This window comes from Pezoporus occidentalis, unplaced genomic scaffold (genome assembly GCF_034315485.1).
Source record: "Pezoporus occidentalis ecotype Australia unplaced genomic scaffold, CSIRO_AGI_Poc_V1 ctg93, whole genome shotgun sequence".
Lineage (NCBI taxonomy): Eukaryota > Metazoa > Chordata > Aves > Psittaciformes > Psittacidae > Pezoporus > Pezoporus occidentalis.
Window position 1 is genome coordinate 5,772,971 of NW_026916294.1, and position 15,398 is coordinate 5,788,368.

The following is a 15,398-nucleotide window of genomic DNA, read 5'->3' on the forward strand; positions in this document are numbered from 1 at the left end:
CTCTTCTTCTGTGGAGCTGTTTAATTTCTTTAGGATGATAACTGTTATTTCTTAACGGAGATTGAGGAGGAGTGGTGAATTGAATCTAAATAGTGCTGTTACATAAAGTTCTACTCTGAATGGCAGTTCTCAGTAACAATTAAAAAATAAACTTTACTCTTATTTGGGAAACGTAATTTGTGAGAAGCATAAATGAAAGTTTATTTTACTTCTCTATTACTTGGATAGCTGACTGGTACTGTAAGTAATATATCCAGGCTGTGGAAAGGTATATTGATTTTGGTTTGAACTGTGACTGGAGTGATCATGTAGGTGTAGGTGGGATGCGCAGGTGTGCAGAAATTCCTTTAGAATATAAACAGGAGTAGTAGTTTTTGTTTTAAAATGTGTTAATGTTTTCAGGACCCAAGCCTTGTAGAGCAGAGCTGGTCTGCCATGGGAGTGTGCAGTAGTCCCAGCTGCAAAGCAAGCCGTCAGCGGGAGACGGTGAGAGGCAGATGGTCACAGTAGTATCAGAGATGCTGCCAGCCTTGCCTTGCAAATGAAGAATAATGTTTCCTTTCTGCTTCTCTTACTTTTCGTTGTAGAGAATTTGTGTGCATACCTTGGAGCCCTGCAGTTCTTTGCTTTGACATGCTTTCTGGCTAGAGGAGGCAAAGCAGAGCTCTGCTTGTGTGCGGCTGCTGTATTTGCTTATGCTTCCGAATGATGCCAAGCGCTCCCTTCCCTCAAGGTCTAAAAATATTGCTGCTGCAGCAGTGTGCTTCAGGAGTGAGATCTTAATTGCATCAAGTAGTACCTTACTGGCAAGGATAAGACCCAAGATCTTATTTTACTGCTGAAGGATTGTTTTCTTCACTTTGCCTAATCAGCTGGGGTTGGAAAACATTTAAACACTTGTGCAAAACCAATGAATTATTGGTGACCTATTTCAGAATGCATAAGACTGCATTTAAGTATCTCTGGGGGAGGGAGGGAACCCCATTATATTGGAGTTAATGATGCTTTTTCCAATAGTTCTGTTTTGGCTTTTTATTCTGAACTCATTAGCTTGCAGCCTCACAGTCAATACGTATTGCTTCCAAAGCTTTGCTTGGTTGTTACAGAAAATAGTGTTGTGCCTGGTACCCCTTCTAGCCCCTATCTTGGGGCTTTAATTTACTGTCTTTAGGTTTTAACATAATACTCAAATGATACCTGAAGGAATGCATATAGGGTGGGAAAGATTCTTGCTTCCCTGATACCTGTTAATTTTATGCTTTATATATATATGCAACTGATGTAGAGGAGCAAACTCTGACTATTTGGAAGAATGCATTTATTTAATTCAAAAAATTATCTGTAAGTGGACCATTCTGAGGTTACAAATATCCAGTACTCTTTTCATGGTAGGATGGTTTGGAGTCTAATTAGGAAAATCAGAAAAGGCAGGGGACTGATGCTGGGATATGGCTTTCTCTTATGTTGCTTAATCTTTCAGATTAAACAGCAGGAAGCCTAATGTGAAGCATTTTTGTCCAGCTGCTTAGTAGCACACTTTGTGTACCTAATACTCTGGAAGTGTGTGCCGTGTGATTTCTGTGGCTCTCCTAGGCTCTAAAGCTGTGCTTCAAACCTTGGACTCTGTATTACATGGGACTACTTCAACAGAGCTGCAGAAAAAATAGTCAGCATGTTTATGGTTGCTTAAAGTTATGCATTTGAGATTAAAAGGCAATAGTAGCAAATTAAACCCAAAGACCTGCCCTGTAATAGTGGAATGAGGGCCAATTTCTAGTACTAAATACATCCTGAGGGCATCAGATACTTGCCTGGAGATCCCTTGATTTTAATTCACTTCTGACTTGACTATTGGAGTACGGTGATTGCTGTAATCTTACTGGGATGACAACATTGCCTTTGTAAGAATGCATTCATTACAGGTAAACTATAAGATGCATCATCACGGGGCTGTTTGTTCCTGGTTTGCTGATTCTGTTAATCTGCTCTGTTATACAGTATCTTTTAATTGCTAGAAGCCTGTAATTTCACATCCCCCATATAAAACAGCAATGCATTTTAAATGCTAAACTGAGGATGTATATACACTGCTGTGCCCCTTCATTGTGGTCTTGAAAGTTTTGTTATTTAGGCAGTCTGTATCTTGTAGTTTAGCTGTGAGGTCAATTCATATTACAGAAGTTTTATAACTTGTTCTTAACTGAGGAAACAGAGCCAACTCTTTGTTCGGATGCTAAGAAGGAACAAGAGCAGGTTGCATGGTTTGGGCAAGAGCAGGCAGGAAACAGAACAACTTGAGCTGTTTATCATGGAGGGAGGTACATATGAAGGTGCAGGCTCCTGTTTTTGGCAGAGTGGGAAGAAGCCTTGCTTGCCTGGGTGCAAGCCTCTTGCACAGGCCTTTTGGAGTTGCCTGGGTTGTCTGCTTTTGAACTACAGGCCCTTGTGCATGCGTGTGATTTAGGAGAGCTGAAAGAGAGCTTATTCTGATGGACAACTTGTGACACTCAGACATAAGATTTTGACCCTAATGATATTTTATGGTCAAATTGTACCAATTTCATTAAATAACAGACAGATTTTGACCCCTTGACTGGAATAACTCTCATATGTGAGATGTGCTCAGGTATAGATGTATGCAACTTATCCAAAGAGCAGTGTTCAGAGCTGTTGATGAAACGGAAACCTGGATTCAGATTTTGTGTCTTCAGATTACGGGAAGAACTGGTGCTGTGGTGAAACCCCTGCAAGCTGGAGGCTTGCTGCCAGAAATCAGCAACTTCTGTCTGCCCAGTGTCCTGTGTTAGCTGAGTGTATAAGTTGAGTGGGGGACTGGGAAGTTCAATGCTACTAAGCTTCTATGAGTGGAAAAAAATGACTTTTGATGGTATTAATCTCTCTGAAGCTGATGGTTCCTTATTCATAAAATCCCACACTGGTTTGGGTTGGAAGCGACCTTAAAGCTCATCCAGTTCCAAACCCCTGCCATGGGCAGGGACACCTTCCACTAGACCAGGTTGTTCCAACCTGGCCTTGAACACTCCCAGGGATGGGGCAGCCACAGCTTCTCTGGGCACCCTGTGCCAGGGCCTCAGCGCCCTCACAGGGAAGAATTTCTTCCTAATGTCACATCTCGATCTCCCCTCTGTCAGGTTAAAGCCATTCCCCATTATCCACAGGCTTTGTTATTTTTATTTCAAATTGTTTACAGTAATTGCTCCAGTTTCATAACAAAGTCTTTTGTGCATAACTGAGCACTTCCAAAAGCATGTGTGGGTTGGCTAGATGTTTTGCATTGTTATTTCTTTGTGCTTATCTGGTAAATTTGAACGTTATCTGTATAAATGCATGTAACAACTCTGATTGTATTGAGCAAAATGACGGAGGGATGGTTTGTGTGTTCTTTATGCTGCCAAGATGTGGGCTGGAGTGAAGTAATTATTAGTATCAGCCTCAGATATCTGGTCCAGGCTCCTGTGTGTCCATCTCAGATGTCTGGTTTAATACTTCAAAGGCTGTAAAGCATACTGGGGTTCTTTCTCATGAAAAGAGCTTTGCAATTTTAAGGTGATACTTACTGTTTACCCGAGGTGGTGGTAACTAGACTTCAGCTGGGTTTTGTGGGACAGATGTTCGCCTAGGGAACGATTGGGTTACCAGGGAGTTTAGCACAGTGCCTTGCTTATTTCTGGCTGGAAACCACAAATGCTGGTATTAGTTAGTTACAGCAACTTGCTCTGGTGCTGCCTTTCTCCAGGGTGTTAAAATCCCAAGTGCTTTGTGTAGAAGAGAAACAGAACAAGTAAGATGGTGACTTGGCTTTGCCTTGCACTTCTGTAGAAAAGGCAGTACCTGAGGCTGCAGTCTGTTGCATTATTCTGGTAATTTCTATGGGATTAGAAAAGAAGGATTTACCAGTTTTACATCTGGGTTAAGCATGTCCAGGAGGGGGTTACCTCTGCTACGCTGGATTAAGAAGAAACTCAAAGTTGAAAGAAACCCAAGGGAAACTAAAATAATGGTACATGATGTGTTTTCCACTTTCCCTTGCATAAAGGAAATATGAAATAATATAATGGTGTATATTCTGAAACTTTTGTGGTGAGATGAAAAGTCTTGGTGTACCTTAAAGCAGTCCTTCATATGCTGCTTTTGAAAATGCTCTCTAATCAAGTTGAACTGTTGGCCAGAAAAATTGATCTTACTCTGCAGTCATAGAAAACCTTTAGCAGGCAGAGAATACAAATACGTGATCTTCAGAAGACTCGGCTGTTGCATAGCCATGGGAGTTCCAACTTTTAAGATCTTCTGAAGTCAGCTTCTCCTGTAAGTGCATTCTTAATTTAATTTCAGTGTTAGCATTGTTTCCTTATGTTGTGTGGAATTTTTAGGTAATAGTTTCCCTCCTAAGAAAATAATCTACCAGAATTTGGGATTTTCAGTTACTACTCTGTAGTTAAATATATATTATACTCATTATTAACTATTGCTCATTATATATGGAACCAAGTTTCGTAATATGATAAAAACCCCCACAGAGTCCCTTTTTTGAGCAGAGGTGCTTGGAAGAAGCATTCTCCTTCCTGCATGCACAGAGAAGTGCAGAACTGCCCGGGGTTTTGCAGGAAGTTAGTGGAGGAGAGATTAAAACCTGGGTGTTTTACAGCTCAAGTTGTACAGCTCACTGATTTGTTAGGGGTTTTTGTGCTGGCTGATCTTGCTCAGGCATTAAAAATATTCTGTTCATTCTATCTCTGGTGTTTTGTTTTAATTTGTTAGTTTAGTTACTATTTCTACAGACAGAATTCTTTTCACCCTTCTATTAAATCTGTATACAAATCAGGCTTGATTCATGTTTTGCCATTAAGTTCTACATCTAGCTCTGTGAAAGTCTAGAAATATAACTAAACCTTCCTGACAACCTCTGTGTTGTGGCAGTATTGAGTGCAGTAACCTTAAAATCGTGATGCAAAAACGCTGCATAGATGTAGCAAAAGAAGAAGCAATCTTTTCTGGTGTCAAGTGAGGTGTCAACCTTGGTGGAACAGAAGCTTTGTGATGACACTTGGGAAAGCGTGTGCTGTTTATTAGATCGAAAACAGGTTTTTGATGTCTTTTTTGGTGTGGAGTGTTAATCTTTTGTCTGTTAATAGTAGATCCGAGAGATGCCTCTTACCAATAACAAACCATGGAAAAAGGTGAAGTTATTTCTGTTGGATTCCAGAATATCTGGCAGAATAGGTAGTTACTTTGGTTCTTCCCTAAGAGCACGCTAAGCCTAATGTTACTTGTTATTGCACAGAATCCAAAGTGGATAGATGGCCATAATTTTGAATAGCAGGAAAAAAAAGCGAGTTGTCATTTCCAAGTTAAAAGTACTTCGTTGCTTTTCACTTACATTAGCTGCAGTCTTGTTTGCTGGTTTTTGTGGTTTAATTTGCAAATTTCTATAACTTTCTTGGAACAAAGTTCATGTGCATTCTAGTGTGGTTTCAGTAGTTGTAAGTGTTTCTGTTATCTTGCCTGTGCTGCCTTAGATCTGTAATGGAAAGTTTTACCTCATTTTCCTTTCACTTTTGGCTGTATGGCAGAAACAAATTATCCAGTGTTGTCAGCTGTTGTTTGATTAAGCTTGCTTGGATTTTTTTGTTTGGTTTTGTATTTTCTCTTTATTATTTCCTCAGTCAGGCATTATACAAAAACCAACTTATCATTTGATTCCATTATTTCTTGTGAGCATTCGGCATGGCTTACAGTTGCATTATCTTAACGTAGCCCTTCCTATTCAGCAACCTTATATGTATTCTTACAGAGCAAATTACGTGAAATGTGGCATGAAACAAACCTGTCAGACTAACATTCATGGTTGGCAAAGATGGGGGTGGGAAGATAGAACAGTACTAGGGAGGTCATGAGATGTTAGTCTAATTAGCATGGTTGTGACAGAGAAAAAGTGTATCATGCTGATCTGAGAAGTCTTTGAACTTGTCATTGTTGTGGACAAAGGAGGGGGTGAAAATAAGAATAAATTAGAGCTTTCAAAAGGCCTTTGACAAGTTCTTATCCAAGAGGCTGTTGAACAAGCTGACGAAGTCGTGGGATGAAAGTGAAGAGTCTTTTGTGTAAAAGGCACAAGCAAAAGAAAAAAACAGTTGGCAAAGGTAAGCTCAAGAGTTCAGATGCTGCACTTGAGATATTCTAAGGTAATCAGGGTAGTAGCTGGCTTGTAGGTGACACTACTGAGGACCAAGCTTCTAATGAAAACCCAAACAGGCTGATTGATTTGATAGAACAAGGATAGTTTGGTTTTTAATAAATATAAAGCAGTGTGTATAGAAAGAATAAACATAATCTGCCTGTATCTTACAAAGCTTTCACATAGATTTCTTGTACAAACCTTGTTCTGTGTTCTTGCAGTAGGTATCTGAAGTATGTTCTTGTCTACTTCTCGCAAGCTCTGTATGTATGCATGCTGAAACTTTATCCTTTAGAGTTTCCCCATGTTGCCTAAACTTCTTGGAAATAAAGCACCATTATGGGTCAGTAATGTCCAATCTTTAAACTTACTTGTTAATGCAATAGTTGAATGGATAAGTACAGAGGTGGGTTGCTCCATCCCTGGCAGTGTTCAAGGCCAGGTTGGATGGGGCTTTGAGCAACCTGGTCTAGTGGAAGGTGTCCCTGCCCAAGTCAAGGGGTTGGAGCTAGATGTGCTTTAACGTCCCTTCCAACCCAGACTGTTCTATGATTCTTCTCTTGTCTTTTTCATTGATTCTGTTCAGAATAATATAGGAGGTTCACTGGAGTGCTGTGGGTAGAACACTTGCTGCAACAGGACATTCCTTTGAATTTTTCATATACCAAAATGTACTGCTGCCTGACCAGAGATCTATCTCTATTGTGTTACCTTAGATAAAATCTTTGTTTCTAGAGTGACTTTCTGTACTAATTAGCTGAGGCAGTGTACCATGTTAACGTCTGTCCTGTTTCCAGTGGCTAGAGTGCTCTGCAGAGCACTGCATGGTGTAATGTAGATATTGCTGCTTTCAAAATGACAAAAAAAGAAGTCATTTCCAATGCAGTTTGTTAATGCAAATGTTCTTGTTACTGAAACTGATGCTTTTTTCTGCCAGTAAGTGTAACAGTAGAATAACGTGGTGAGAGCTTGCATGTCTCTAAATGAAATTAACTTCCTCGCTGAAGCTAAGATATTGATAGATAGCATGTTAATGTGATTAACCAGAAATCAGCACAGTATATATCACATCTGAAGGGGACAGAGTTCTTCCTTCATATTCCTAAAGAGTGACCAAGGAACAGACTTCTCTGGCATTCCAGACTGAACAATATCTGACTTTATTTAACTGCAAATGCAAAGTAAGTAAAGATGGCAATGTTAACTGATGCAAAAAAGCAGAAATGTGGGGAAGTTCACTTACATTCTAGTAGGGAAAATATAATTTAATGCTCTGTCACTTCTTACTGAGATTTATGTTTGCTTTCAGCACTTAAAGAATATTTATTTCACTGTTTAAACCCTAAACCCAAAATGTCAGGGAGCATCAGCTAGGGCAGGCTTAAGAAGGCAAGCTGGGAGTCAACAATTACAGCAAGGTAGGCAGAGGCAGTACCCTTACTGATAAGGATGCAGTCCCCCAATATCTGTATGAAGCAAACAGGGTATACTTTGGCCATGAGTTTGGGTCTCCAGGCAAATCTATAGTGATTGTCTGAGATGGAGCAAGGAAGTCAAGCCAACAGGTCTTGGTCTGGATCAGTGGGGTGCATGGCCAGGCACAGGAATGGCTGCAGCATAGCTCACATGAGAACCTGAGGACAAGTGCCTCAGTTTGAATGCAGCTCTTGAGTGAAGGTGAGGAGGCCCCAGACAGGGCTTCTCGCGCCTCTTTCTTACACAACTCTTCATAGTGGTCTTTAATGGTAAGATTTGCCTTCAGGAATCCCAAGCACCTGAAACCAGTGGCAAAGTCTTGAGCAAACATGACACTACCTCATTAGAGGAGGATCAGGTTATCAAACATTTAAATGAATTGGATACATGCAAGTCTGTGGGACCCAAGGAATACACCCATGAGTGCTGAGAAAGCTGTCCAAAGTCATTGTGCGGTCAATCTTGATTGTCTTAGAAAGGCCATGATCGTTGGAGAAGGCTTCTGAAGACAGGAGAGACATTTGCTTTCTTCCAGTCCTCAAGAAGGTGGACTGAAACCATCTGAGCTGCCAGGCTCAAAGGGTTGTGATCAGGGGCATCAAGTCCAGCTGGGGGCCTGTCACTGATGGTGTACCTCAGGGGCTGATAGTGGAGCCATCCTTGGAGATATCCAAAATGAGACTGGATACCATCCTGGGCAGCTGGCCCTGGCTGACCCTACTTTGAGCAAAGGGGTTGGAGTAGTCCATGTCCAGAGGTGCCTTCCATCCTCAAGGATTCCGATTCTGTATTCCGGGGTTGCACAGCTGCAAAGTGTCAATGTTGGCCTTGACCACAGGCAGCTAAGCTCTGCCAAGAGAGGAGTTTTTTCCTACAGTATGGGGTTTTCCTGCTTAATATGTGTTCTTTCACAGACTACTGGATGACTGTTTTTAGGTACAAGGAAAGGATTAATCTCAAAGTAGATTCTGGTCTTCAACATACTACAGAAGAGATGTTTGTGCTTGAAATGGTTTCACTCCAGTGCTGTTCATTAGATACCTCAGCTGTTAAAAAATACAGAAGCATGATAGAGGCTAAATGTCCTTGCTTTTTCAGCTCATGTGTTGTCCTAGTTTCATTTGGGTTTTTATCAGGAAAATTTATCAGGATATAGCCACGGAGAAAGGATAGATGAAACTGCCAGATAAATGTTTTCATAGTGACATAAAAGAATTATAGACCATTCCATGCTAATCATTGTTACTGACTTCTTATTCAGGTTGAATTTGGTTGAAGCTTTTGTGGTGGATCCAGAACTACGCCAGCGCCTTCAAGAAGAGCTCTTGCGTCGCTTCCCAGATCTTAACCGGCTGGCAAAGAAATTTCAGAGACAAGCAGCAAACTTACAGGACTGTTACCGAATGTACCAGGCTATTAATCAACTGCCCAATGTTGTACAAGCACTAGAAAAACATGAAGGTAATGCTACCCCTGTCTGTTTTCAGCGTTTTATAATACACTCACGATGCAATGAAGTAGTGTGTAGATTTCCAAAGATTCCTTTTTTCCTATGTACTTCTGTTGCAGGAATAAACATTAAAGACATTTGGATTTGAAACAAGTTGGAATTCTGATATGTCAATCAGATACTTAAACATAGCCAAATCTTTACATGAAAAAGCATTCTAGTTAGTGTGTAGCTGAAGTACTTAAACTGGTGGATGACGGTCTGGTAATCTTTGATCTCGACTTCTCTCTAAGAATTCTTGACCAATTGTTTGTGAATTATGATCATAGAAATAAGATATCCTTCATACAATAGGGTTCTGTTCCTTTTGCAAACACTATGCACTTTTGGTTGTAATTAAACAAAAAAAAATCCCCAGTTTAAACATTATTGGTATAATTTGAATGACTTTGGTTTGGGTTTGGTTTGTTTTTTAACTTGTCATGCTTCTGTATTTGAGAAGAGTAATGCGGCAAGGTTTCTTCTGATCTTCATTACTAGGAAACACAAGGCTATAACAAGCAGGTCTAGAAAATACAAAGGTTGCTATTCCTTTTCTCTAGGTGTTATTGAGAAAATGCAGAATAAGATTGTTCAGCCTAACAAGGGGGTTGATTCAGTGCAGCAGTAGCAATCCTAGCCTGGTAGAAAGCATATTTTTGTAGAAGCCCATTATTTAGTTTGAAAATCTCTCTACATAAGGCAAACGCCAAAGCTTTAAAGAGAAATACTGTGAAATGGTATGGTTACAGAAATTTATTTCCTGTGTGTATATATGTATATGTGTGTGTGTGTGTATATCTGTCTATCTGCTTTTCTGTACTACAGTTTTATGACTTCAAGTAATGAGACTTGTTTTCTAAAGTATTGATCTGAAGGTGAATTAATTTGTGATTGCTGGCTGTGTTATTTCCAAAAGCAGTTAAGATCTAAAGCTGGGAAGAACTGACAGATACAATCTTTATTTTATTTTATGTTTTTGTGAAGACCTGTGCCATGCTTCAGCTGCCTCAGTCCTGTCCCTTGGCTTTTCTAAACAGACTCTGCTTGTCTTTTGCCTTGGCATGGAGCTCTTGGATTTCTGTCTTAAACTGAGGCATTAATGCAAAATGCTCACTTTATCTTTACTCTTCCTATTAGTTCTCATTTGAATTGACAGACGTTTCTCTGTCATAATACTGGGGTAGGAAAACAATTCCATTTTTAGAAGTTTTGAGGAGCAAGCTGTGTAAGCCAAACTGCTGAGATGACCATATGGAAAAACTAATAGGCTGCAAGAGATTCTTGCTGTTTTCCACGTGAGTCAGTTGGCTTCAGTAGGGCGTTCATCAGCCGTATAGCTAAGATAATTTGAAATCGTGAAATGTGTTATTTTTCTTTTTTCTCTGTACTTGCATGCCCTTGTTTAAAGTACAACACTGGTCTGGTAATTCTGAGTGTACATGGCTGATTCAGACCGGATGTGCTCGTTTTCCTATTTTGGACTCAAATATTCTTACTCATCAAGAGATGGAAAGGCAGAAAGGTTTTTTGCAACCGAGTGTCTGCCAGTTTCAGAACGTTTTCTCGTGAATGGCTGTGAGGAAATAGAGCAACTACACCATGAAGTGATCAGCAGTGATTGCCTTTCCCTCAGTATTGAGGCATTGCTTTGTTGAAATACTTGTTTTAACAGATGAGGAAAGCTGAGGAGAGGGGCAGTGAGTGAAGATGATGTTTTTATTTTTTAGACTTCAGAAACCTGTATAAGACAGGAAAGGACTCTGAGTCATCAAATCATTTTGCTATTGCTGGAAAGAGGGAGCAGTTGTTCATTACTCAGACTGCTGGGATGTAAAATCTAGGTACTTAAAAGATGTATATCTTCAAGAAGCTGCTGAAGCATCTTCCTTTCCACCTCAGAAGGACACTGTTTTAAGCCTGTTAATATGCAAGATGTGGAAATTGTAAGATGGATTCCAGGTGTTTTTTTTTTTACCATATGGTATACAGTGGCTTGAATATCCCCTTACTGCTTTTGGAAATGCCTTGTATTGCATGTTCCAGTACAGGTCTTTCCTTGACACTGGTGTGTTGTAACCATGTTGTGATTGAACTTGGCTGTTTCACATTCTTTGACATTTCCTGCTGATTTATTCCCCTGCTTATAGTGGAAATTTGTTTATTTGTCAGTGTGTCATCTCACTGTTAAATGAAACTTAATTTCTGTTAGCCCAGTTTTCAAGGTTGATCAGTTGTGTTCCTGATTTATTTTTCCCAATTTCATCTGCTGATGCCTTCTACATTGTATATATTAGTGAATTTTATAAGAAACAGCCTTTTGTGCATTAATATTATTGATTCAGACATTTTAAAAAGATAAATGCTGGTATAAGCCCTGGAGGAAGTGTGTTGCTGGTGTCCTTCCAGCTCATCTTTTGCAAGTCGTTGATGTCCTCTTTATCTGCTTTCTGATCATTGTATTAATCACGAATCTTGCAGCTTACCATCCCATGTGACACCATACTGAATCCCTTAGAAGAACCCAGATTAGGTCTACAGATTTCCCTGTGTTTTAGGCAGTCACTTACCTCAGACAGATGTTGTACTATGTAGGTATGGCCTGCCTTTAGTAAATCTGTACTATATTTTATCCCAGTTTTCATTTTGCTCCTTGTTCTTTCCTCATTATTTTTCCTAAGACCTTTTGTACCATCAAAATTTCTAGTTCAAGTGCCTTCAGTTGTCGAGATTTGTCTGTTTTTTCCTTGATAGAATAGTGTCAGTTGTCATAGTTCTGTTTGATGCCAAACTAACTATATAAACATTTCAAGTTTTGAGGTTTAGTGCTTCATTTTAAATTTCTATACAATGTTTCAAACTATATTACTAGAAAAGTCTTTAATTCATATAAATAAATACTTATCTGTACTTAAGTAATTTATGGTTTAATTTAAAAACTACATGGGATCAGATAGGTTTTGTGATCAGTATGTATCCCTGCTTTTGACTGTACGTAGTTCTCTCAGTGGTTACCTCATGCTAATAACGTTGAGTAGGTGCAAAAATGTTGTTTGTTTTTATCATACATCTTTTGTATGAGTTTATAAATGCAGGTGCAATCCAAGTGAGAGTTTAATTTTTTCAATGACTTCAATTACTGCTCCTAATCTCTTAATGGCAAGTATTATGCTTTTAAGAAAAACATCCACACACAACTTCTACAAATCCTTAGTACTCACTGACTCCACGATTTTACTTCCTTGGATACTGAACATGAAGTTGGATTGAAAATATAAATCTGTTTTGCAATGTATTAGTTTGAACCATATTCTAGACATGTATAAATACGTTAGTATTTTATTTACTTAATAAATTAATGTTTTCTAATTTTTGAATGTGACATCTTCCTATGGTGTTTGGAGATGTACTTGTTCAATAATGAAATGGTATGAAACTCCCCTACTTACAGTTTCTTTTATTGGAAGGAGTAATTGCTACTTCAGGTTCAAGCACATTCATTTTTCATTAATTCAAGATTACTGAAGATTATTTAATTGCCAGGCATTCTCTCAGCTGGTGTACTGGAAACATGCTCTGAAGAACGGACATGAAACCTCTTTTTGTTCTTCAGGCTCTGCTTTACTGCCTGCTTTTATTTTCTAGGTTGGTTCAGATGGGTCTCGCTATAGGAGGGGTTAAAAAAAAAAGAAGACCAAGCAAGTGATTTGAAATAAAAGGCAAGATCTTTATTGCAGATATCTCTTAGTTTGAAGACTTTTAGTCAGCAGAAGACTCCAGTTTTTACAAGTTCAGTAATCTCTCAACAATATACAATTTTTACCTCCATTAATAGACACTAACCTGTTAAGAACTTTAAAAGCCTGAGGGAGTGAGGAAGCAAAAAGGCACAGGAGGAGAAAGAAACAAAGCAACCTTTTACTTTTTACTTGAGTTACAGTGCTGAGAGAGAACAGAGATTCCGTTGGGTAATCGTGTCCTCATTGTGTGACTTACGAGTTTGTACAGACATTCTTCTTAGGGAAGAGTAGGACCTTTTCTTTAGTCTGGTAAGAAATTGGGAGGCTCTGGAATAGCCAGAGATTAGTCCTGTGTTTCTCCGTTAATGTGCAAAGCATTGCCTGTAAACATCAGAAGCAAATACCATAATTCTGTACCTAATCCAGTGACTAGAAGCTTGTAGTATTGGGTACTTTTTGAGGCATTTTGTGGAAGTCTTGGAGTCAATAATGCTAACTTTTCTGTGATTAAATCATAACTTGAAGTGGCTGCAAAGGTGTGAACATTTGTTTACTGGCAGTGTTTTCACACCAGGCTGCTGGATAGGTACTTATTTTTAGGCCTGAAGACTTTCTTGATAAAATCAGCATTATCTGTGTGTGCTGCGTTAAGGAAAATGCATGCTACATCAAAGGGAAGATGCAGTTCGCGGTTATACTTGGTGCTACAGGGTATCTGTGCTAACAAAATACATTGGAAAAGACTAAGTTAATGTTGATGATTTCCTGTTTAGTGGAAAGATCAGTGACTGTAAAGATCTGGTTAGAGCAGATGTTTGGCTTTTTTAGGGAAAGCAAAACCAAAACCCGCACACCTCAATTTCTGTTTATGTCCGTATTTTAACCTACCAAATGGTTCCAATTTTTGGTAATTTTGAAGTAAGAAAAATGAAAAACTCATGAGTGTGGATGATGAAACTTGCACTTTGTATTTTTAAAATTGTTTGGTGTAGAATATGATTTTTGCTAAAGCCATTTCTCTGTGTTACGTGCAAGATGGGTAATGTTCAGACATCAGGTTTGCTTTCAAACTATTGTTTGTCTTTAGTTTTACTCATAGTAGAAGGGAATTAATGCCACCAGATGTGAACAAAGATGACAGAATAGGTAAAAGCTTAATCAGAATATAAATGATGCCAGTTCTGGGAAAAGATATGTGCGTGTCAGTGAAATAATCATAGCCACTCTTAAAAAATAACCAGCTATGTAGTTGTGCTGCTCATCCTGGATAAGTGAATTCTGGTAAAGTTAGGGGGTTTTGTGAGTGATGATTTTTTTGTGTTTGTTCTTAACAGGAGCTCACCAGATGTTGTTGTCGGCAGTGTTTATAACACCTCTTAATGATATCTACTCTGACTTCTCAAAGTTTCTGGAGATGATAGAAACAACATTGGACATGGATAAGGTATGGGCTGGTGTGTGGGAGGGGGTTTACTTAGCAATTAAAGTTTCTTATTGAACTTTGCCATCTGCTCTACACACTCTAAATTTAATTGATCATCTATATTAAGTAGTTAGTGGTAGCTTAGCTGTGGAATATATGAAGATTTATTAGTATAGCAGTTGAATATCAAGAGGATATCCACCCACTGTCTGAAATTATCTATCCAGTATAAAAATGCTGCAGGTACATGGATGCTGTGGACCTGAATCTGTTTTGTAAAACCTCATCAGTATTACAACTGGAGAAGTTATTTTGGTACTTTTCTGCTTTTCATATTTTCAAAGTTACTGTGGTGTGTCTCAAATCTGGAATATAACCAGAATGTTTATTATATATTTCTCTGCTTCTATAAAGTTCATTAGACTTGGTTCTATTTTGCGTGGGGTTAAGTCTTCATTACTAATGGACTGCCTCTCTGAAAAATGACTGACTTAGGTATAAAGACTTCACTTTCTAGTGTAAAGACATTTCTCATTAGAGAGAAAGCTGCTGCAATTATCTTAGCTTTGCAGCTACACTTGCTTATGAAATATTACTGGTGATAGGACTATGCTTGCAAGGGAAAGCTGGCATTTTTTCAGCAGAAAAATTGGCCAAAGAAAACTGGAAGGAACATTCTTGTTCCTTGAATCTGCAGCGGAAAGGAGAAGGGATGAGTATAAATGCTTTGTTATTGTTTAATGCTGAACACTTAGGACACAGGCAAAACGAGGAACCATTGATTAACTGGGTGAAACAAGTTATTTAGTGAGTTTTGTCCGTAATTTTGTCCCATTATATATTTGTTACAGAACTGGTGAGACTCGTTTTGAAATGTACATGCTTGGTTAGAAATACTCCAAAATCGATCATTTTGGAAATTGTGGGAGACTTTTAGGGTTGTTGTGTCAATTTCGGCTGACTAGAAATACGAGAACTGCCTAACCATGTGTCAGGCATGGCAGTGAGGGCAGTGTTGAACTTCTGAAAACTGCAGTGGCTTTAAGACTTTGAACGTGTGTGTTTTTCTGCAAA

The 15,398-nt window shown here is 38.9% G+C and overlaps 1 protein-coding gene across 1 annotated transcript in view; it reads left to right on the plus strand.

Annotated features, from left to right (window-relative positions):
- Window positions 1-15,398, plus strand: part of MSH2 (mutS homolog 2) — a 50,891-nt gene that overhangs the window by 14,129 nt on the left and 21,364 nt on the right. Inside the window, exons 7-8 of the mRNA XM_062605990.1 lie at window positions 8,934-9,133; window positions 14,236-14,345. Of these exons, the coding sequence (XP_062461974.1) occupies window positions 8,934-9,133; window positions 14,236-14,345 (310 nt within the window). The remainder of the gene's footprint in view (window positions 1-8,933; window positions 9,134-14,235; window positions 14,346-15,398) is intronic.